Below are 24,021 nucleotides of genomic sequence, written 5' to 3'. Positions count from 1 at the left end.
GACCTGGGAGCTGGAGGAGGGGGGGAGGGGACCTGGGGGCTGGGAGGGGGGCAGGGCATGGGGGAGGTTGGGCTGCCACACTCAGGCTCCCAGGACAGGGACCACGAGGGTCAGTGTGGCATCTCCCCCATCACCGCCCCCCCCCCTCCGCCGCCCCCGGCAGCGCCCGCCCTCCAGCCCGCACCTGACCCACCGCTTTTCCGTTTCTCCCGCAGGCTCGGATGGGTCGGGCCCAGGCTTAGCCGTCCCCGGATCCAGGGCCCCCGGCGCGGGGGACCATGGCGCGCGGCCCCGCGGGGAGCTGCCGGGGCGCCGCCTGGTGACCCCGCGGCCGGGGGGGGCGCGGCCCGGGGGGGCGCGGGCGGGGACCCGGGCCGTCCATGCCCGGCCGCGGCCGCGCCCCCGCCCGCCCCGTGCAGCCGGCCCCGGCCCGGGCCGCCATGTGACGCGGTGCCCGCCGCCTCCAGTCCCCGCTCCCCGGCCGGGCCGCGCAGCCAAGCATGAGGCCGGGCCCCGACGGCGCGCTCCGGGCCGGGGCCGCGCTGCCGCCCGTGCTGCTGCTGCTGCTGCCGCCGCTGCTGGGCGCCTCGCCGGCCGCCGCCCCGGCCTCCTCCCCGTCGCCGGCCTCGCCCACCCGGGCCCCGCAGGACGGCGCGCCGGGCACCGCACGCGTGAAGCGCGGCTGGGTGTGGAACCAGTTCTTCGTGGTGGAAGAGTACACGGGCACGGAGCCGCTCTACGTGGGCAAGGTAACGCCAGGCCCGCACCGAGCCCACCAGGGGCTGAGCCGGGGTCCTGACCCCACCGGGCTCCCTCCCCCCAGCCCCCAGTCCTGCTGCGCTCTGAAAGCCCCCTCCCCACTCCCTCCTGACCCCTCCTGAACCTTCCTTCTGCCCCCTGACCCCTCCTCCTGACCTTCCCCTCTGCCCGCCTGCCCCCTGCCCCCTCTTGACCCTCCCCTCTGCCCTCCTGCCCCCTGCCCCCTCCTGACCCTCCCCTCTGCCCCCTGCCCCCTCCTCCTGACCCTCCCCACTGCCACCTGACCCTTCCTCCTGACCCTCCCCTCTGCCCCCCCCTGACCCTCCTCTCTGCCCACCTTGGCCCCTCCTCCTGACCCCTCCCCCCTGCCCACCTTGCCCCCTCCTCCTGACCCCTCCCCCCTGCCCACCTTGCCCCCTCCTCCTGACCCTCCCCCCTGCCCACCTTGCCTCTCCTCCTGACCCCTCCCCCCTGCCCACCTTGCCCCCTCCTCCTGACCCCTCCCCCCTGCCCACCTTGCCCCCTCTTCCTGACCCCTCCCCCCTGCCCACCTGGCCCCTTCTGACCTGTGCTTTCCCCTTCTGCTAACCAGGCCCCTTACACCCCAGCTAGGCCTCAGCTCCTGTGCTGCGTCCTCAGAGGAGCTGGCCCTGATCACACCAGGGCTGGGACAGATGGCACCCCACCCTTTGCATGTCCCCCCAGGCCCCTGGATCTGTCCCCACTGGTCCTTAATTACGCACAGCAGTGTTTGATTATGCAAGTCCTGTGTGTCTTGTTGTCCAGACTGGGTTTGTTTTGCTGTTAAAATCCTCTGTGCCGGCACAGAAACGGTTTCCGTATGGTTCACTGAAGAAATGAATGAGTGAATGAAAGCCACTTTCTCACACTCTCTGAGAAAATGCTGGATGACCAAGCTGAAGATCTGAGTCCTAGAAGTACAAGGAACTGAGGCTGAGAAAGACATTCATTGATTCATTGATTAATTCTTGTCCCTGGCAGGGTACAGATAGGATGCTGGGGAAGCCTTTGTCATTTGGGGGTCCCCCAGAATGGTAGAGACACTGGCACATAACTGAAGCCTTCACAAGCCAGCACCTGGAAACTGAGCAGGCACTCAGTAAGGTACCTCTGGCTGGCTTCATTGGAGGAGAAAACACCTGAACAGGGTTTTGAGGTATGACTAGGAGTTCGTCCAGCCAAATGGAGATGAAGGCAAAGACTTGGAGGCCTTATGAAGAGACTTACCAGCAGTGCAGGAGGTTTTGATTGGCAGGAAGGAAGCCAGCTCCAGGACACCCCGTGTGCTGAAATGAGTCTAAGCATCCCAGGCTGAAGGCGGAGTGGTTCAGTGGCTCGGAGTCTTTCACGGGGACAGAGGAAGGTCTGGACGCAAACCTTCAGGTTTGCTTGTAGGAAACGCGCCTTTCCCGTGGTCTAGACACAGCGATCTGAGCAACCTGTGGATCTGGCAGATGGAGCTCAGGCAGGCTCAGGGCCTTGGCCCAGGCTGCCAGCAACCTGGAGGCAGAGCAGGGACTGCGGGGCTCCCAGCCAGCGCCCCGGCCCAGAAGGGGGGGGGGGGCTGCAAGCGGGGCAGGGGGGGGCGGGGGGAGGAGGGAGGGAGGTGGGCCCATGGCAAGCAGCTCAGAATCCAGGCGCATGCAGTCCCAGGCCTGGCCCTGCTCCCCAGTCCCTGCGCTCTGCCTTCAACAGCTTCCTCGCCCCGAGCCTCTGTCTCCCCACGTCTAACGAGATGGGGCGTCAAGAGCCCACTTCTCGAGGTTGTGGAGGATTAAAGGAAACAGAGCACACAGAGTGGTTAGCCTGCGGCTTGTTTGTTCAAGTTCGGGTTTGGGTTTTGTTTTGTTTTTTTATGATTCTCCTGTGAAGTACTTAATCCTCCACGGCGAGGGGCAGAGATCGGGGCTCCCCTCCGTGGACCAGTAGGTGGCCCAGTGGCCCGCCAACGTGTGCACTGTGCCCCCCAGTGAGGAGGGGGGCAGGGGCCAGGCCTAGCGGACCTGGCTGAGGCCTCCCAGCCTGGGTAAAAAGCGGGGGGCTCCAGGAGAACCCCAGAGAGACCAAGAGGGACTCTGACCTTGGTTGGGTCAGAGGAGATGTGGGTCCAGCATCTGAGCTGCCACACCCCAAAATCCCAGGTGCAGAAAAAGGTCCCCCGTATCGGCACAACCCCAGGGCTGCTCATCTCAATGACAAGGGGAAACTGAGGCCTGGGGGAAAAGATTGTGCCGAAGCCAAACAGCCACATCGGCCAAGCAAAGCGGCGTCTCTCCAGGCACAGGCGGCCCCACAGCTGTCATCCTAGATACTCAGGAGGCAGAGATCTGAGGATCGTGCTTGGAAACCAGCCCGGACAGGAAGTCTGCGAGACTTTCAATTATCTCCAATTAACCAGCAAAACAACTGGAGGTGGCGCTGTGGCTCAAGTGGTAGAGTGCCAGCCTTGAGCAAAAATGCTCAGGGACAGCGCCCGGGCCCTGAGTTCAAGCCCCAGTACCTCCACCCACGCACACACACGCGCAGCCCTGTGTCCAAGCGCTGGCTGGCTGCCCACTTCAAGTCAAGAGCCCTGTTTTAAGTGGCGGCCATGTGCTTGCCCCACGTGGGCCCTGAGGCCTCTCCTTCCTGGCTGCAGCCTCTTGAAGCCTCTGGCCACATCTGGATATGTCCTGGCTCGCCGGTTGCCATCCTTCATCCGTCTCCCTCCCCTGCGCCTCCCTTCTCCTCCCGTCCCCCCTCCCGAAGGTCCCCGGTTTTTCCGCCCTCCGTTTTGCAGTACGGGGGTTTGAATTCAGGGCCTCATCCTTGCTAGGCAGACGTTCTCCAGCCTCTCACCTGTGCCTCCTATATCACTGGGATGACAGGTGTGTGCCACCATGTGCAACTTAATTGTTGAGATGGAGTCGTACTAACTTTTCCCCTAGGCTAGCCTCAAACCACGATCCTCCCCATTTCTGCCTCCCAAGTGTTAGCTGTGATTACAGGTGTGGGGCACTGTACTCCACGCCCCAGCATCCTTCCTTCTATGGGGGCCTTGTGTGTAGTTCAGGGGACCGCTGGGCCTGGAAGCGTGACCTTCCCCGCCCCCCCCCCCCCGCTACACCGCTCTTCTCTCTGTGCCTCAGTTTTCTTATCTGTGGAGTGGGATATTGCTAAGACCTGCTCAAACAACTGTGGGGAGACCTGGTGGGGGGGCGGTGTTCCCCACATCAGAACCTAGGAGAGCCCCGGGACTTCTTGTGCGCGGGGCACATGCCCACGTTTGGACACCCCGGTGTGCACACTGCATCCACACACTCTAGGGAGCCTGCCCTGGAGCCCCAAAGCCTTCTTGGCACCCTGAAATTCGACTTCCTCACTACTCACTTGGAGAAGGCCCGTCATCACCCTCCACATGTGAGCCTGGGCTTTTTATTTCTTTTCTTTTAAGCACCTTTCCCTTGCCAGTCGAGCCACCCATGTAGGAGTTCACCTGTGCACCCACGTGCGTGCGTGCGTGCGTGCGTGCGCACACTCTCAGCCGTGCTCCTCACTCTTCCAGGAGAAAGGACTTCTCCGTGGTTTCCATGCGTTCGTGGCTTCCCGGTCCCCACCCGAGGGAGCCCGCTCTGAGGCATCCGTCCTTGTCGGATTGCAAAGGTAGCTTAGCAACAGCACCAGGCGGAGTGAACCCCGAGCGCCCACCGTAACCTACTTCCCGGCGGCCCCAGCTCCATCGCTCACGCCAGGCTCCTGCCGGCGCCCACGGGAAGGAAGCTGCGCGGCGGTCCCAAGCCCCGCCCCCCCCCACGCTGAGGCCCCTGGCCGCCCCTCATGGGACCTTCCAACGGCACCCACTCGTGGAGCAACCCCCCCCCAGCACCGCCTCAAGAGCCGGGTGCTTTGACTAATCCTTTTTCCGACCCGTGATTTCCCCGAGGCTTCTGGAAAGCTCGATGTGGATTTTGTAGGATTTAAAAAAAAAAAAAATTAAGATAGAATTATAGGGTCAGCACTTACGACCAGCTTCTGTGGGCGGTCAGATCTATTTTAGATATACGGCGGGATTAAAGTGGGGAGGAGAGAGGATTTAATTAAGTTGCTAATATTTAAAGAAAATTGATGAACTCCTGGTTTAAGAGGAACGTTGGCGTGAACAACACACCCGCTCGTTCTGGAGGAGGCTTTATTTTTTTTTTTTTAGAAAAAAATTATTATTATTATTATTTGACTTGCTTTCCGCGTAAGTCCCAGACTGGTTTCATTTGCGTAGCCTGGCTGTCCGTTTAATTGTCTTTAATAAGGAAAACGTACCTCTGCTCGCATTTAATTTTGATTTAATTAGGAGGAAGTAATTAATGGGCTCGTAAATCCCACTTTTTCAGCCCCCTGGGAAGAGAAGCTATCACTGTGGTGTTCCCGTGTTGTTTGTGGTCGAGGCCCTGGGCGGGGAGGGTGCAATGCCAGCCTTCTTGGTTGTGCGGCATGGGGTTGGAAGTGGGCCCTCCCTGGGCCTCAGCTTGCCAGCCCATAACAGGAAGAGAGTAATCTAGGAGTCACAGGATCCGTGAGAGACATCCAGAGATAACGGTACAGTCCTAGAACTTTCCCGAACATTTACGCGTGCTCAGTAACCGTCTTCCCCGTTCAGCTCAGGAACAGAACCCCGAGCAGCTTCCGGAAGTCCCAGGCGTTTGCGTTTGGTGTCGGGGCTCATTGGTTCCTTGTCTGCTGCAGGGGTAGCGTGCACCCTCATGCTCTGTGCACACCCGGGCACGCGTCACATGTATGTGTATACGTGCAAGGACACACGTACACGCGCATGCCCTCAGACACACACGTGCGCATGCATTCGCACACATGTGATATACATTTACATCTGCACGCAGGTTCACGCACGTACACATGCACTCGCGTGTCATGTGCACACACACATGTGCATCGTACATGTGTGTGTACGCTCAGCTTTCCCACACCCGAGTTCCCCTGTGGCCGCCATCAGGGTGCCTGGTGTGTGTAGTGGGGGTGGGGGACACAGGGTGCTTGGGCAGAGTCTACGCTGGCCTGTGACGTCTGGGGACACACGTGTGCCACCGTGAGATGCTCCAGGGGTGTGGAGGGGAGGGAAGGGGGACCCCCCCCGCAGCGCCCGCGTGTGCCCGGAGCCCCCCCACATCTGAGGTGAGGAGTCTTCGCAGTGCGTGGGGACGTGATGCCCGCCCCCTTTACGCCTGAGGAGAGGACGGCTCAGAGAGGGAGGGAGCAACAGGTCCATGGCGGAGCCCACGCGGGCAGGCAGCGCTTCCCGACCCCAGAGCCCACGCGGCCTCGTGACTTGTGACTGGAGGTCCCTTTCCAGGGACAGCATGGACGCTCTGAGGGGAGAGGCCACTGGTGGCCGCCGCCCGTTGGGTACAGGGCCAAGGCTGGTGTCAAGATGGCCACTGCCCAGCCTCGTGGCTCAGCAGGGAGCTGCAGCCCTTCCTCCTCCCTCTTCCCTCCCTCATCCTCTGCGGTGGGCGTGGTTATCACACTAGCCCGGTGCCCCCCGGGGGGTGGAGGGGGCTGCCCAGGGACCTCCCCGACCCCCAGGCTCTTCCCCTGCAAAATCAGATCCCTCCGTTGCTGCCCAGCTTCCAGCTGAGCAATGATCTTCCTGGGACCCAGCCGGGCGCCCTCTCCACTCCCAGGCAGGGCCCGGCCCCGCTCAGATCCATTGCGTTGAGCTCTGTTCCCTCCACCCAGGCCGCTTGGCCCTGCGAGACTCTGCAGTCCCCAGGGAGCAGCCGCTGGCCTCCCCCCTCCCCCCCCCCCCCCCCCCGTGAGCTCTCGTCACACTTCACAGAACATCGATGACATCACCCCCAGTTCCACTCCCTCCTCCCCACTCCTCCTCAAGAAGCCAGGCCCTCCCGAGAGCTGAGTGAAAATGTCAAGGGCTGCCATGCACGAGGGGAGACCCCGGTGATGGGGGGCGGGTGGGGGATGTCCCCGGCGGGCACAGCGCTCAGGTCACAACCACCAGGCATTCGGTAACTCCTTATCTGTGCCAGGTCACGCAGGATCTGATTTCCTCCCGGGGGGAAAACGAGGCTCAGAGATAAACAAGCCCCTGGCCACCCCATGGGTGAGCCCCGGAGTTCAGAGCTCAGCAGAGCTGTGCTACGCGCAGCAGATGGTTCGCCCTCTCTGTGCATCCTGCTTCCCATCAGAAACGTAGCAGCCGTGTTTGGGAGGGCAGGGGCGGGGCCAGCGGGAGCTCAGCCGTGGCATCTGTCCCCGCCACACTGGGCAGAATGTGTGCCGCTTAGCCAAGCAGGTGGCGGGCCTGTGGGGGGGGAGGCGCCCCAGATGGAGCAGAACCACTCCCCTCCCCCACCCCCTCCCCACCCCCCGCCAAAGGAGGATGGAGAGACAGATCTCAGCCTCACCACCGCCAATGATTCAGGGCCGACGTCCCGAGATAATTTTATTGGGGGCATTAAACTGAGTTATGAGGTTTTTACAGTCCAGCCACTTATGAGAAATCTATTAACAGTAACTGGACAGGAAGAAGGCTTCTCAGTGGAGCTCGGGACGGGCATTAATTGGGGCAATCTATAACAGGACGGGGACCCGGAAAGGTTCCACCAGACGCCTCCATTTACTCCCCGCAATTTCTGCTGAGAATCAGCAGACTCGCCAAAAAGGAGAGAGATGCCCATTAATCGGCTAATGAAATATGAAAATGTTTATGAGCCATTCAATCTTCCAAATGGCACTTCTATAATCCACCTTTCAGACACCAAGTTCCACCCGTAGAATTTACGCCCCGGTTCCTCCCTGGTGGCAGGGGGGCGGGCTCCCCTCCCTCCTCAAGCTCCCAGGCACCTGTGGCACTTGGGGTGTATGTTGGGGGGGGGATTGGGCCCAGGACAAGGGGGACCCTGAAAGGAGTCCTAGAGATGGTCTCATTAACGTCCCATCTCCACAGAAGCACAGAGGGCAAAGGGCATTCCCTGGAGGGGTTTTTGACTATATATTTAGTGGATTGTGGGGCTTGAACTCAAGGCCTGGGCACTGTCTCTGAACTCTTTTGCTCAAGGCTAGTGCTCTGCCACTTTGAGCTACAGTGACACTTCCGGTTTGGGGTGGTTAATTGGGGATAAGCATCTCATTTACTTTCATGCCAGGCTGGCTTTGAACTCCGATCCTCAGATATCAGCCTGCTTGAGTGGCTAGGATTACAGGTGTGAGCCAGCAGTGCCTGGCTTTTTATTTCTTTTTAGTTTGTTTTGTTTTTGCTGGACAGCCCTCTCTTGTGGGTCCCCCCCCGCCCCCAGCCCCTGCCACCCTCCTCCAACCTCAGCCTAGAGGAGTCTAGCACCTAGCATTACTGGAGTCTAGCACCTAGCACGACTGCAGTGGAATTGCAAGTGCATGGCGTGACTCTTTCATAGGAACAGTAACAACAACGTTGCTGCCTATTGCATGCGTTGTACGTGGGATAGGGCAGGTTTTCAGCTGCTGCAGACGAGTTGTACTTGTGGTAGATATGTTCGCATAAGCATGTGCATGTTTGCATACACAATCCTTCCTCTCTTCTACCCCAACTCTCAGCACGCCCCCCCCCCCCGCCCTCCCTGTAACCCAGTAGCCCCAGTGCTCCTGCCTGGCCCGGCTGTGCCCCCCTGCAGGCCTCTCCAGGGGACACGCCCTGCCCTGCTGGCTCTTGGCTGTTTATTGGATGTGCCACTCTGCCAGGCAGCTGCCAAGTGAGCGCCTTAGGGGGCTGTCACTCAGGAAGCCCCTTGGCTGCTCCAGGAGGACATGCTGCTATGATTGCTCTGTTACCGACGAAGCCGGCGGCACAGAGAGACATAGCCACTTGTACAGAGACACACAGGAGGCAGATGCTAGAGCCAGGGTTTAGCCAGGCTGCGTGGCCGCTCCCTTCCTGTGGGCTTTAGGGCATCGTGAGGCAGCCCAGGTTCCGGAGCCAGACAGTTTCTTGGAGGAGAGTGAAGGCTTGTCTTAAAGAGTCTTGATCTAAAGGAGGGCGCCTGGTGCGGGGCAGGCACTCAATTACAGCGCTGCCTTTCCTCCGCATTCCCTCACCCTTCCCCGGCACCCTGCCCCGAGCCCTGAGGCCCCTCCCCAAACAACCCCTGCGTCCTAGAACCCAGAGAGAGGCCAGGAGCCAGCAGCTCCTGGAAACCTGCAAACCCGGAAGCCCCACCCCAGACTGAGTCTGAGCTGGTTGTGGACGGGACTCCCAGGTGCTCTGCACGCACCTCCTGCAAGGCCGGGCGCGAGGCTGGGCACCACGCGGAGGACGGGGGTGCCGAGAGCAGGCACGTCCAGAGATTTTTCTAGAAGGGGGAGTAGTGGTGCAGAGTGCAGAGTGGTGTACCGTGCCCCTGGGCTTCTTGCCAGCCGTGTTGGGAAGCCACCCCAGGGCCCCCGGCCCCAGGCTGCACTCAGGCCCCAGAGGTCAGGGAAGGTGGGTGGAGGGCGGGCGAGGCTGAAGCAGATAGAGCCACAGAGGGCTGGTGAGACCATGCAGGCCAGAGCCGGCGAGGCTCAGCCCGGTGCAGGCAGACCAAGGCGGAGACGCGCTCAGGAGCAGACCCCACCCCGCCCACGGGACGCCAGCTGGGCAGTAGGCGGGAATGTCCCCCTCAGCCTCCACCCGCCGACCTCCCTGCCTCCCCAGATCCACTCGGACTCCGACGAGGGCGACGGGGCCATCAAATACACCATCTCAGGCGAGGGCGCCGGCACCATCTTCCTGATCGATGAGCTGACGGGCGACATCCACGCCATGGAGCGCCTGGACCGGGAGCAGAAAACCTTCTACACGCTGCGGGCCCAGGCTCGGGATCGCGCCACCGACCGGCTGCTGGAGCCCGAGTCGGAGTTCATCATCAAGGTTCAGGACATCAATGACAGTGAGCCTCGGTTTCTGCACGGCCCCTACATCGGCAGCGTGGCAGAACTCTCACCCACAGGTGGGTGTCGGGGCGGGGGTGGGGGGGAAGAGGTGGAGGCGGGGGAGGGGAAAGGGGAGGGTCCTGGAGCCCCAAGCTCGGCCTGGCCCCGCTGGACGGGACAGCCAGGGGCGGCAGGCATGGACGGCTTGCAGGCCGCTTTGCTCAGCTCACTGCTCTCTGAGACCCATGGCTGGGCCCACCCCAGGGTGTGGGGGGGGAGGGGCGGGCAAGGATACTGAGGCCCCAGGCACAGAGTCGGGAACCCAGAGGCGCCGCACACAGCTGTGTATGGAGAGAAGGAATTGGATGTTCCAGAACCCCCACCTGCCCGAAGACACGAGACACAGCGCACTCAGAAAGAACACTGAGGCTAAAAGCGGTGTAGCGCCTCCCCTCTCAGTGTGGGACCTGGACATTGCTCCTCCCTTTATCCTGGGGCACCGGAGGCTCTGGCAGAAAGCACAGTCATGGGGTGAGGGGCACAGCTGGTAGCTGCCACCCCTGCCCTGATGTATGAGTCTAGGTCAGCCGAGAGGCACAAAGAACAGCAGCGTAGGTCCTAGACCAGGCCCGCTGCTGTTCCCGGTAGCACCAGGCTCAGGGATGCCTGTCTTGGATCTCCAACTGTCTGGCTTGGTTCTATGAGTTCTATGGGGTGGGGCTTCCTGGCCAGCTTGTCCAGATCTGGCTCAATCTGACCCATGGTGGGCAGTGTGCGGACAGCCATGGGGGAAGAGAGAGGGCCAGAGGGAAGGGTGGGGTGAAGGGGCACCAGGAGAATGGTGCACCCATGTGTTCAGGGAACCTGTGTGTTCAGGGCACCCCTGCCACCCACACCTGCTTGTAGGTGTGCACACCCACAACGTGATGAGGGCCATTTCTGTGGCCTGCTGTGCCTATATCTGTTGGAGTGCATTCATGTATTCGCTCATTGAACACATGTGTGTTGAAAGGCAACTGTGTGCTCAGCACTGGGGATTTCGTAGACAAGGCCCCCTGAGGTTGTGAAGAATAGACTCCGGCTAAGACAGACGGACAGTGACAAATTAATCAATTACTGGTCCCGCAAGGCCTCTGTGCGGATGTGACATTGAAGCAATGAAGAGAAGTGAGAGGATGGGCCCTGGAGGAAAACCGTTGCAGGTGGAGGGAACAGTGTGTGCAAAGGCCCTAGGTTGAAGAGAAGAGGCTAGGCGATCCGATGAGACAGCCACGATCAAAACCAGGGCTTTGCTTTTCGTGCTGAGCAAGCTGGAGGGTCCTGATCAGAAGGCTGACCTGGGCCTGGGCGCCGCTCCCTGGAGAGCAGGCAGACCTGGAAGGACAGGGCCGGGACCTGGCTGTGCTTGGGGCAGCTACCAAGCTGGGATGTGCTGGTGACTTGGAACTAGGTGGTACTGGTGGACGTGTGGATGATCTTTCTGGTGATTTTGTGGCTACCATTTGAAAGTGGAGGTGGAAGCGTTTGCTAATGGATCGGGAGGTGTAAGAAGGAAAAAGAAAAAAAAAAAAAACCACCTCTAAGATGACAGTGGGGATTTGACCTGTGTGATTAACCGGATGGGATTTCCATTTTCTGAGCCGGGAGGAGCGGGTGTGGAGATGAAGGGGAAGCGGGGGTGTGTTTTCAGTCGTGCTAGGCTGGAGTTCCTTCCTTGCTAGTCCAGCAGAGTTCTTTGAACGGGTGGCAGCTCGGAGAGAAGGTTCGACAGGGAGGTCTGGGCGGCTGAGATAAATCTGGAGGCTGTCAGCAGCAAGGGCGCCCAGAATCGCAGAGCCCAGCAAGAACGGAGACATGAATTGTGCACATGGAGAAAGGGGCTTGGAGAGGCAGGCCACGGGTCCGAGGTCACGCAGGAAGCCAGAGGCAGCCTGGCAGCCCCACTGCTCACCTAGACTCTGCCCTAAGAACACCTGGCCTTGTCTACCTTTGCATCAACTGACCACCAGGAAGGTGGTGAATGTGGTCACTAAAAGAGGAAACAGAGTCCATGCCTGAAGGACTCAAGGGAAGCAGGCAAAGCCCATGCAGGGTGACCTGGGACAACTTGCCATTTATCTATCTGTCTATCTATCTATCTATCTATCTATCTATCTATCTATCTATCTATCTATCTATCTATCCATCTATCTGTCCATCCATCCATCCATCTATCCATCTATATCTCTATACCTATCTATCATCTATCTCTCTATCCATCCTTCCATCCATCTATACCTATCTATCTATCATCTATCTATTTTGCTGGTCCTGGGGCTTGAACTCTCAGGGCCTGGGTGCTGTCCCTGAGATGCTTTTTGTGCAAGGCTAATGCTCTACCACTCGAACCACCAGTGCTTGCCTTCAACTTGCCTTTTAAAAGCTGCTGCTCCCCTTTTGAGCTGGGAGGGAGTCTGTGACTCCAGCAACCTGTGGCTCACACCTGTCACCCTAGCTACTCAGGAGGCTGAGATCTGAGGATCCAGGTTCAAATACAGCCTGGGCAAGAAAGTCCATGAGACTCTTATCTCCAATGAACCATCGAAAAGCCACAAGTCGAGCTGTGGCTTAAGTAGCAGAACCCCAGCCTTGAGTGAGAAAGCGCAGGGACAGAGCCCAGGCCCTGAGTTCAAGGCTCAGTACCAGTACAAATAAAGCTACCACACTGTGGGGGATGGGCTCCCCCACAGCCACACTTCCTGCCCACCACCACTCCCCTTCCCTGCCAATCCAACACAGGCGGCTGTCTGTGTCCCCATGGGGGAGGGGAATGCTAAGGCCCCCCCCCCCAGGGAGGAGCCCCCCCAGGGAGGTGGAGAAGATGCACCAGCCACCGACACTGCTCCTGCCCCCAGGCTGCTGGAGTTGCCAGGAGCCTTGAATTGCACAGCTATGGACGCTGAGCCCGGGAGGGGGCACCGATCATCTGAGGTCCCACAGGTCGTGGGTGGCCCTGGCTGGAGTCCCAGCCGCACCTCCCCTTCCCTGCCCGCCCGCCCGCTCCCACAGCCCACTTAGAAGGAAGGAAGGCCGGGTGACTCAATTTGGACAAGCCTGGGGAACCCAAGAGAGGGGGGTGGGGGGGGGCGGGAGGCAGAAATTAAATTAGTTTATTTCATTTGAGCAACTTTTTGAAAGAGAAGCGGATCTGACACCCGGGCGCTCGCTGGAACTCCAGGCAGCTTTGAAAATCAGTCACAATTACCGAGGCTCCTGATCCAGGCTGGGAAGGGCGGGGCGGACAAGCGGCAGCGGCGGCGGGGAGGGCGGGCCGCAGATCAGAGGGAGCGGCCCGCGGATCAGGACATGAAAGGCAGTGGCGCTCGCAAATTAAACCACTCAGCTTAAAAAGCGAAGGAAGGAGGGGGGGCGGGGCAGGAGCCTGGCTTCTGAGGAGGGCCCCCCCCCCCGGCCCACGTGGGCCAAGCGAGGTGAAGCCGTCCCAGTCCCGCAGGTGGCAGGCTTGGTGCCCACACGACCTTGGGCCTGGCCCTGCCCTCCTCTGGGTCCCAAGTTCCCTTCTGAGCATTGAAGGGGTTCATTCAGCCCCCCGCCCCGGGTAATTATTGAGTGACGGCTGTATGCCGCATGCCATTCTAGGCATCGAACATCTTTTCTACTAGAGTAGGAAAGAAACGGGGAGGAAATAAATATGCATATGTATGGCAAACTCCCAGGTCGCACTGCCCACTGCGGACCGTGCTTGAAGAACTATGGGGCCTGAAGGAAAATGTCCCAGGCACAGGAAACTGCAAGTGCAAAGGCCCTGAGGCCCAGCGGGCTTGCATGGTGGCTCAGGCCTGTCATCTTGGCTACTTGGGAGGCCATAAACGTTTGCGAGACTCTTATCTCAACCAATGGCTCTGTAGTGCTTCATGCCTGTCGTGACAAAGGAAAGCACAAACAGGAAGATCACAGTCCACGTTGGCTTGGGTTGAGAGAGAGAGACACTAACCAACGTCAAATGTCTGGTGGAGTGACTCAAGTGGTGGAGTACCTGCGGAGCAAGCACGGTGCCCTGGGTTCAAACCCAGGTACTGTGGGGAAGGAAGGGAGGTGGGAAGAAGAGGTAGGAAGAGAGAGAAAGGAAGGAAAGGAAGGGAAGGAGGGAAGAGAGAGAAAGAAAGGAAGGGAGGAAGAAAAAGAAAGAGAGAAAGAAGGAAGGAAAGGAAGGGAAGGAAGGAAGGAGGGAAGGAAGGGAGGGAGGGAGGAAGGAAGGAAGGAAGGAAGGAAGGAAGGAAGGAAGGAAGGAAGGAAGGAAGGAAGGAGGGAAGGAAAGGGAGGAAGGAAGGAAGGAAGGAGGGAAGGAAAGGGAGGAAGGAAGGAAGGAAGGAAGGAAGGAAGGAAGGAAGGAAGGAAGGAAAGGGAGGAAGGAAGAGAGGAAGAGAGGAAGGAAGGTTCAAGAAGCTTGATCGCACAAGCCCTGCAGCTCAGGGGGATTTCTGTTGTAATCTGAAGGAGACAGGGGTGGGGGAGGGGGCTGACGTGATTGACGTGGATTCCACAGGGCAGGCGGGAGGGAGGGAGGGAGATGAGTGAGGAGGGGACGTTAGCGGAGCAGAATGAAGGTGAGGTGCGCGAACGTGGGGAGAACGTGGCTGTGTTGAAGGCAGAGCCAATGGGGTCGGTGGGGGGGGGGGGACTTGGGTGCAGGAAAGCAAGACGAGGTCTGGAATAAATGAAGCCACCATGATGGAGGCAGAAAGCTCCAGAAAGAGCAAAGTCATTGAATGCAAAGAACAGGTACCCCCTGGGTGTGTTCGGATGGCTACATCTACTGGGGTTTTGCGTGTCTCTGCAGAGACACGGGGCCATCAGCCAAGAGAGGGAGCTTAGAGCTGGAGGCTGGCGGGGGCAGCTGGCCCGGATCACCGTTCCAACTGCTTGGCACCCGAATCTCCTTCCAGAGGTGCCGTGACCCGGCTGGTAGACAACAGGCTGCTTTCTACCCACTTACTGATGCCAGCTGTGTACCAGGCCGGAGTCTCGGCCCTATGGAGGATACGAGCATGAGACATTTAATTCAGTACACATTTATTATTAGCCACTACTTTATTCTGGGCACTGCCAGGGATTTAAAGATAAGTAATTGAATTAAATCCACTAATATTTATTAGCACCCATGGTGTACAAGGCCTGGAGTGCGCTGGGCTCTGTAGAGCTTACAGAGATGAGCCACGGGCTCTGCCCCGCGTGGCCTTTGTGTAGAGACCCATCGAGGTAGAAAACCGAAGCAGCTGGTTCCGAGTTGGCGAATGCTGCCGCCCTGTGCGGGGTCTGGGGGTGAAGTGGGGCGCCACCCCATCCCCGAGGGGCAGGAGTCACATCCATCTGCACCAGCGCTGATCGATTGGTCGTGGTGTAGAGCTGCCTGGAGGGTCGGAAAGTGGCATTCAGGCTCCGCAGGATGGAGTGCCGCGATGGATTAATGATGTCTGTTAGGAGCAGAGGAGGGAGAAAGTAGTGGCACAGAGGGCCCTGGAACTGGCCTTGCTGGACCATGGGCTTGGGGCGCAATGGACTGTGGAAATGGACAGGGGCCCGCCGCCGCCACGTGCCCGTGGATCCCTGTTCCTTTGTGAGCAGCGTCTTTAATGGATGGAAAATGCCTGTTTGGTAGTACAGCTTGGGACATTGGCTAAATAATAGCTATCAGCCAACACCGCTTTCATAGAGCGATTTCCCTTTATCCTCGCCATCCTGGGGAATAAGCAGGGCAGGCATTACCGTCCTCGTTCTGCTGAGGAGGAAACAAATGCAGCGAGAGGTAAAGTGCCTTGTCTGAGGTGCCACACTGAGAACAAGAGCCCGAGCGAACCCAGGAGCAGGGGCCGGAACCCAGGGGATGGGGCTCAGCCCCCATGGTACCCTTCTGGGGAGACATTTCCCTCTCCCAGCCCTGAATGCACTTCACCTCCCAAGGGGCTCTCTGGAGCTGACTGCTGACACCCCCATTTTATAGCTAAAGAAACTGAGGCACAGGAGAGGAAGGTGAATGGAAAATGGAGAAGCATGCTGTGTAAGTCCCGAGCCCAGGGCTTGGGTGGGAGTGGGAGATGGCAGAGAGGAAAGGAGCAAGCAGGGGCCAGGGGGTGCCCCAGGGGTGCGCACTGGGAGACTGTCCCGTCGACCCACAGCCGGAGAGAGCGTGGCTGAGCAGCCCTCAGGCCCAAGCCAGGAATCAATCGCTGGCCTCTGCAGAGACAACTTCTAAAGATGTTTTTAATTAAAGTCCAGGAAGATCTATATGTGCAATATCTCCTTGCCTAGCAACAGCACTGGCTCTCGCTCCCCCGGCCGGGGAGGGGGAGGGGGACAGGAGTTTCTGGTGGCGGGGGGGGGGGGGGTGTTTGGGGAAGCAGAGACCCTGGCCTTAGGGACAGGGAGGAGCACGCCTGCTCCCCCCTCCCCATCAACAAGCCACTCAGCAGCCACGAGCGCCGCTCGGTGCCCGGCCCTGTGCCCCCGTGGCCGTGGGGTGCAGAATGCCTACTTGGGGTGCAGCACGTAGCAGGCCTTCTGTGGGTGCTGAGTAAGTGAATCACCTAAGTTATAAGCAGCAATGTTTCCTTGCTGTCCCCGGCAGAAGGAAGCTCTTAGAAGGTTGCTGTCCCAAACAAGCAGGGCCACACTAGACGAGATCACAGGGCACCATAGGATTGAGGAGCCAACAGCAGAGGGGGGGTCTCCCTCCCCCCCCGTGTCACCCTTCTGCTCCCCATCTCTTCCCCCACTGCCCCGTCTTGCATCAGATGTGTGTGTGTCACTATTCATCTTCTCTGTGTCTGTGACTCCACGTTCTCCCCACCCCACCCCCATTTCCCTCTGGGACTCCCCCCCACACTTTCTACCCCGAGGCTTCTCTGCTCCACTGGCTCCACCACGCCCATCTGTGCCACTGCCCCTGTCACCTGCCTCCGGCTCTGCCACCTCCACGCTGTCCTGCCCCCACGTCCCCCGTGGGTCATCCATCCACATTAGGCCGCCCCGCCTGGCAGCGCAGCCGGAAGCCAGGTCAAACCCAGCCCAGCCGCTGCATTATCAGTGATGATTGAAGAGGAAGCTGAGGGAGGGAGGGAGGGAGGGAGGGAGGGAGGGAGGGAGGGAGGGAGGGTGGGAGGAAGGAAAGAATGCGGGGGGGGGGGGGATGTTTCCTGTGTCATCTGAGCATTCTCAGGGACTCGACAAGTGGTTTTTAATTTTTAATGGGAAGCATTCTGCGCAGCGCTGGCAAACAGCAGGGGGTGGGGCTCATTTTTTTTACTTTTATAAATGTTTGAGAAGCTAAATGTGAGCCGAGGGTATCCCCGAGCCCAGCAGGGGAGCCAGGGGGTAGAGAAGAAGCAGGAGGATAATAATTACCAACATCTTTATCATAATGGCCCTCGGTCACCTCGGAGGAAGGCTGTGTTCTTTTCCAATGGGTTTCATCTCTTTCCTCTCATTCGGGGGTCTCCCACATCCTGGGGAGCAGAGGAGATAAAGCATTATCTCCATTTATCAGGAGGGGGACCAAACCTAGTCGGCTGGGGGTGTTCCTCCAGCCAGCACAGGAAGAGCCAAGAGCAGGCTGGAATGAGAGTCCATGTCACCGTCATCATCATCACCATCACCATGACCATCATCACCACCATCACCATCACCACCGTCATCATCGAGCTTCCCCCCTGTGCTGAAGGCAGACTCACCTGTGGCCTCAGGTGCACCTGGCAGAGGGCCGGTGTTCAGAGACAAGCCAGGCCATGCGGTCCAGCCCTGCTCCAGGATGTCGTGTGGGAGCCCCGGGTGGTGCCCCAGACCAAGGAGGCGCCCAGGTGCCTCCTGAGAAGACAGAGCAGGGGAGCCGTGAACCCCCACAGAACATTCACCCACACCCAAGGGCACAGGACTTCCTCTTGTTTTGGGGTGGGACTAGAGTTTAATTCCAATTGGTGTGCTTGCTAGACAGGCGCTTCACCACTTGAACCACACCTCCGGCCGCCCACCTGCCTCTCCCACTGGCCATCTCTAATCCTCGGAGCATCTCAGAGAGCCATGGTGGGGCCCAGACAGGGGGGAAGGCTTCACTGACAACACAGGGTGAAGATGGGTAGAGTAGGACATTTTTTCTTTTTCTTTTCTTTTCTGGCAGTATTGGTGTTTGAACTGAGGTCCTTAAGCTCGCTAGACAGAGGATCTACCATTTGAGCCACATACCCCCAGCCCTTGTATTCCAGTTACTTTCAGATAGGGACTCAGGTTTTTGCCTAGGGCTGGGCCTCCGATCACAGTCCTCCTATTTGTGCCTCCCGTGCGGCTGGGATTGCAGCTGGCTTTAGGACTAGGATCACAAAGCCCACCTGGTTCCCTCAGAAGTGGGAGGACATCTCCTCTCAGGAGACTCTTCTGGAAGGAGCTCTGGAGTCCTGGCGGCACGGGGTATACCCGCTGCTTCCCCCTGGTGTGGCCTCAGATTGGGTGCTGGGGGCCTCAGGGAGCCGTGCTGCCTAGAGACCTGGGTTGGAGTCTTTCCCTGCTTTTTCCTAATGATGTGACTTTGGAAAGTCCTTGAGCACACCTCCTCCCCCATGCACCCTGTGACTCAGTTTCCTCATCCATTTGTCAGGGGCCAGGGCTAGGCGTCAGTTCCTAACCCAGAAGATGTACAAGACTCAGGGCACTTGAATAAGCACCTTTGCCTGGGCTCCATCCCACGAGTCCTATTTAATTGGCCTGGGCTGGGGCTCTGCAGCGGTTTTATTTGAAAGCTCCCAGGAGGCCTGTGCCACACAGCCAGGTGGAAAAGCACTGCTTTCCGGGCTCTCCAACGAGCAGCCTTTGCATACTGAACATCCCACGGGGGCCTGGTAACCCAGAGCGAGGGAGGGAGCAAGGCAGCCCTGCCCACACCGGCCTGGACCACAGAACCCAGAGCAGGGAGTCTACTTCCCACAGCCCTTCCATGGCCAGTCTGGCTTTGAACCTGCTGCCCGGGCACTTCTCCAGGCTCTGCCCTTGGTGCTGAGTGCGGCCAGCTACTTGAGTTCTCACAAGGATCCCAAGAGGAACGTGAGGTGCGATGATGTTCACTCTTTGACCCAGCCTCCGTTTCCGTGAAGTGGAAATCCCTTTCTCTGCATGGGGGTTTGAACTTAAGGCCTTGTACTTACTAGGCAGGTGCTCTACCACTTGAGCCACATCTCCAGTCCTTTTTGCTTTAGTTGTTTTTTTGGATGGAGTCTCACATTTAACTTATGCTTATCAGGCCAGCCTGAATCTTGATTCTCCTATATGTATGCTTCCCAAAGAGCTGGGGTGACAGGCATGGGCCACCGTATCATACTGTGGATTGAGATGGGGTCTTTTTTTTTTTTTTTTTGGCCAGTCCTGGGCCTTGGACTCAGGGCCTGAGCACTGTCCTTGGCTTCTTCCTGCTCAAGGCTAGCACTCTGCCACTTGAGCCACAGCGCTGCTTCTGGCCGTTTTCTGTATATGTGGTGCTGGGTAATCGAACCTAGGGCCTCGTGTATCCGAGGCAGGCACTCTTGCCGCTAGGCTATATCCCCAGCCCCTGAGATGGGGTCTTGATAAGTTTGGGCCTCGGCTGGCCTCAATCCTATGTGTCTCTGCCTCTCAAGTCACTGGGATTATAGGCGTGAGCCACTGTGGCCAGCTGTTAAGTAGAAATCTTATTAGGGCTTACTGCAAGCCTTTCTTGGGTAAATTCCACAAGATAATACATGTAAAGGGCTTACATCATTGTGTCTAGCACAAAGTAGTTATCCGATAAGTGTAATCTGTGCTTATCATTGTTATTGGACAGTAATATATAGTCATGGCTTTCAGCTTGCAAGAGTCACATATTGATTTTGGAAGTCTTGTGGGCCAGCCAGTAGCACATTGGTGGCTTGAAGTTGGGCCATAATGAGAGTGTTTGCACACACACTGGAAAGTGTGATGCCCCCCAGTGTGTCAGAGTTACTATGAGGTCCAAATGGGCATGGGGGGGGGTGGGCTACACTGTGACTTGGTCAACCGCTAAACCAGCAGAAGCTGACCTGGAGGGTGGTCTGGGAACCGCCACAAGCTTGGCGCCCCTTTGCCAATTCGGTGGCGGGGGGGGGGGGCGCTGCTGGCTGGAGCAGATGAGAAGGGTACATGGCCACCTGGGCAGGACCTGGGGAAGAGGAGCAGTGGAACCACCCACCCTACAACCCTATGCCAGCCCCACGTGCCGGCATTAACTGTAATGGCTGCAATAAAGAATCCTGGATTGGGGAACCGATTCTAGCATCCCCGAGGGAGCCCCTGGGATGCAGTCAGGGAGCGAGGAGAGGGGAGGAGGGAGCTCAGCCAGATCCCGGGGGAGTCGCTCAGCCCAGCACTGTGACTTGCAAATGGTGGGGGAGGGAAGCAATCGGCAGGGGGGAGTAGCGGGAGACGCTCCCTCATCGCAGTTACAACTGTCGCCATTTATTCCCGGTGCCATCGTGAGCTTGATGCCTTGTGTAGTTTCTCCCGCCCAGCACTGTGAGCGAGACGCGGTGCGGTGTGGTGCGGTGACAGACAAGCACGCACGGCCACCCGAGACAACAACCACCTGCGTTTATTGGGTTCTTAGCGCTGGCCCGGCGCTGTCCTTGGTGCTGAAGGCAGAAATCTATTTGAATTCTCCAGGCCATCTCGGGATCTCCGTAGCACTGTCACCTTCATTTCTCAAATGAAGAGGCTGAGGCACAGAGGGGCTCCGCCATGCGCCCAAGGTCAAATCTCTAATAAGCCACAGTGCTTGTGACTCCGTACGCCAGGCCGCCTTCAAAGCGGATACTGGACCCCCAAAAGCTTCGGCAACATTGGCATTGCAGACCTTAAATTCTGCCTTGTCCTTACTTGGTATCCTCAGCTAAGTCTCTCCCTCATCTGGATTATTAGAGGAGCCACTCTGCGTTCCTGAGAGATGTTTCTAGAGTACAGAGGAGTGTGTGTGTGTGCGCGTGTGTGTGTGTGTGTGTGTGTGTGTGTGTGGCCTCATGAGCTTCACTACCCAGGCTTTCTTCAAGCTGTGATCCTCAGATCTCAACCTCCTGAGTAGCTAGGATGACCGGCGTGAGCCACTGGAACCTGGCTTCAGAGGATGGAGTTTAAGAGGCTGGTGACTTCCATAAACAGCGGATGCTCAACAGAGCTCGTGCCTTTCCCTTCTTTGTGGGCAGCTGGAGCTGTTCCCTGGACCCTGAGCCGAAGTCCCTGGGTGCCGCCATCAGAGGGGTAGGGGCTGCCCCTCTTCTCTAGCTTCTGACTCCGGCTGTGGAGCTGGAACCACCGGAGAGGCGCATTGCAGGGCCGGCTTTTGGAGGCTCTGGCTGGGAGGGGGACCCAGGGAGGGAAATGAGAAATGCAAAGGAGTGAAAAATAAATACATGTGTCTGTCTGGAGTGATGGAGGGCCCCAGGCTGGAGGCGGGAGAGGCGGGCAGTGGGCTGGGCTTAGCAGAACTGCTGCAGTAGCATTTCCACACTCGCTCATTAGCCAAGCGGTGAACTGGCCTCACCGCCCAGCAAGCTGTTCTGCCAGCCCCAGGAGGGCACCCGGCAGAGGGCACCTCCCCAAAGCCAGGGTCCCCCTCTCCGCCTCCTTTGGGTCCTACCCCGAGCTCCCAAGACTCCCCTCTGGATCTTCCACCTCCCTTTTCTTTCTTGGCGTGGACCATCAGGCTCTGCTGGTCCTTCCGTCTGATCCCTCCCCCATTCAGGCCAGCCTCACGTCCCAAGCTCTGCTTTCGTCAAATTGAACATGATGTCAAATTAGAGCCATCTCTGGGACAGGCCGAGAGAAGCTCCTGGTTTAATGAGGCAGCGTCGAAAATCAATAACTTAATTGCCGCTGTTTGATGGACTTTTATCCAATTTATACTCTCCCCGGCAGCCGACGTGCAGTGCATGAGAAGTGTGTGTGTGTGTGTGTGTGTGTGTGTGTGTGTGTGTGTCCGGAGGGGGGCTGTCTGAGCTCCAGGAGGAGGGGTGAGGAGGGAACCAGGGCTCACAGCCAACTACTTTCCAGAGGCAGAACTGGGTCCTGCCTCCTCCTCTGAGCCTGAATGAACGCAGTCCCTCTGGCCTATCCTTTACTGCCACAGAAGGGCAGGAAGGCAGAGGGGCTGGAGCCACCAAGGACCTGTGGGCTGAGGGGCAGGCACCTGCTTTCCAGTCCCCGGGGTGCTAACTTTGCCCTGAAGTTGAGGAGGGAGGACGGCTGCCACCCCACCTCTGCGAGGAGGTGGCCCCTAGCATCCCCTCACCCGCTGCTCAGGACCTGACCCATCCCCATTTGACAGAAGAGGAAACTGAGGCTCCGAGCCACTGCCCTTCCTTACCAGAGTCCCACAGCTGGGAGCCCCCAGGAGAGGTGTGGGCCCGGGTCTGACTCCATGTCACCCCTGTGCCCCTCGGAGGGGCCCGGGTCAGGACACGGGCTGGGGCCAAGTGCGGGGCTGGCGTCCACGGTCTCCTGTGGGGGTTTCCCTGGGGTGGGGAGGACCGAGCCGCGGGCTCCAGATGACCACTGTCCCGCTTGGTCCCCCGGGCCCAGGCACGTCGGTGATGCAGGTGATAGCCTCGGATGCGGATGACCCCACCTACGGCAGCAGCGCGCGGCTGGTGTACAGCGTGCTGGACGGCGAGCACCACTTCACCGTGGACCCCAAGACCGGTGAGGGGCGGGGCCCGGCAGGGGGCGGGGCCACCGGGTGACGCAACGGGTGGGGCTTCGTGGTGGGGCGGGGCCGAGCCAATGGCATGCCACAGGACCGCAGGGTGGGTGGGGCCACGCCAGTGGCCTAGGTCTTGAAACCCAGCCTAGCACCAGGCAGTCATCTTGGGCTCCACCCCAGGCGTCTAGGGGAGGGAGGGTGACCAGGTAGGAAGCGGGGAAGACTGAAGATCAGAAAATAAACAAGCAAACGCTGTGGCTCACGCCTGTAATCCTAGCTACTCAGGAGGCTGAGATCTGAGGGTGGTGGTTCAAAGCCAGCCTGGACTGCAAAGTCCTAGTGAGACGCTGATCTCCAATGAACCACCAGAAAACCAGAAGTGGAGCTGTGGCTCAAAGTGATAGAGAGCTAGCCTTGAGCAAAAGAGCTCAGGGTCAGAGCCCAGGCCATGAGTTCAAACCTGACAACCGACCAAAAAAAAGTGTGAAGGTGCTCCCTGTAAGACCAGCAGGAAACTAGAAGAGGCAGAAGGCAGCAGCAGCATCGGATGCCCTGTAAGGTCCTCAGAGCTGTTTGTCCTGGGTGCTCAAGTTTGGCAGGCCTGCCACACTCGTGGGTCACAAGCTCCAGGTGTGCACGTGGCCAGCAAATTTGAAAGCTCATGGACGTTTTCAAGGCTCTGCTAGAAAGATGGCCATTTAGAGACCATTCTTTGTGTAAGCCCCACTCCTATCCACATACATTCCCCCACACCGTGGTGCAGCCCCCACCCTCCCCACTTCACGCACTCTGAGGTTAGAGGCTGACTACTCTGAGGAGCCCCTTGGGAGAGCGCCAGAACATAGGATAAAGAGACGGAAGCTCAGAGCCATGGGTGATTCACTGGGGGTCACACAGCTGCCGGCAGGGACAGGCTGGAGAGGAGACACCAGACACCACAAAGCATCACTTTCCTTTCGAACACCATCATGAAGCTCACAGGACCACGGGGGGTAGGGGCAGGTAATTAGGATGTAAGGCTTTCTTTGCAGAGGCCTCAGCAACCATAAGGAATAAGCTGGTAGCCAGGTGCTGGTGGCTCACACCTGTAATCCCAGCTACTCAAGAGGCTGACATCTGAGGATCACAGTTCAAAGCCAGCCCAGGCCAGGAAAGTCCGTGAGACTCTCATTTCCAATTAACCTCCAGAAAACTGGATGTGGCGCTGTGACTCAAAGTGATAGAGCACTAGCCTTGAGCTGAAGAGCTCAGGGACAAGTGCCTAGGCTCTGAGTTCAAGTCCCATGACCACCACCAACAAAAACAAAAAAAGAGGGTGTCAACCACGGGCTGGGGGTGTAGATCCCCAGTGCAAAGGGGCTTGAGTTCAAACTTCACCCCACCTGTGTTGGCCAGAGGGAGAGTTCAGAGAAGGGAATCCCCAACAGAGGGCATGGCTCAGGGCGAAAGCCAGGGGGTGAAGAGATGTCTGCAGCATGCAGGGAAATGGGGTGCATGGAAGATGATGGGGGAAACCAGCAGGGCTTGGCCAGGCTGGCAAATATATGCCAAGAGGTCAGGTTTTATCTCCAGGGCAGCGGGAGAGGCGAGTCAGTGGGCTGGGTTTGTGTGTTTGTTTC

General features: G+C 58.6%; 1 protein-coding gene across 1 annotated transcript in view; it reads left to right on the top strand.

The window, feature by feature from the left end:
- The first annotated feature begins 500 nt into the window (after positions 1–500).
- The window catches only part of Cdh22 (cadherin 22), a 62,341-nt gene continuing 38,820 nt past the window's right edge, over positions 501–24,021 (top strand). The window contains exons 1-3 of the mRNA XM_048349407.1: positions 501–749; positions 9,458–9,752; positions 22,282–22,401. Coding sequence (XP_048205364.1) covers positions 501–749; positions 9,458–9,752; positions 22,282–22,401 — 664 coding nt within the window. The remainder of the gene's footprint in view (positions 750–9,457; positions 9,753–22,281; positions 22,402–24,021) is intronic.

This window comes from Perognathus longimembris, chromosome 6, assembly GCF_023159225.1.
Source record: "Perognathus longimembris pacificus isolate PPM17 chromosome 6, ASM2315922v1, whole genome shotgun sequence".
NCBI lineage: Eukaryota > Metazoa > Chordata > Mammalia > Rodentia > Heteromyidae > Perognathus > Perognathus longimembris.
This window is presented reverse-complemented; position numbering and strand designations above follow the sequence as displayed.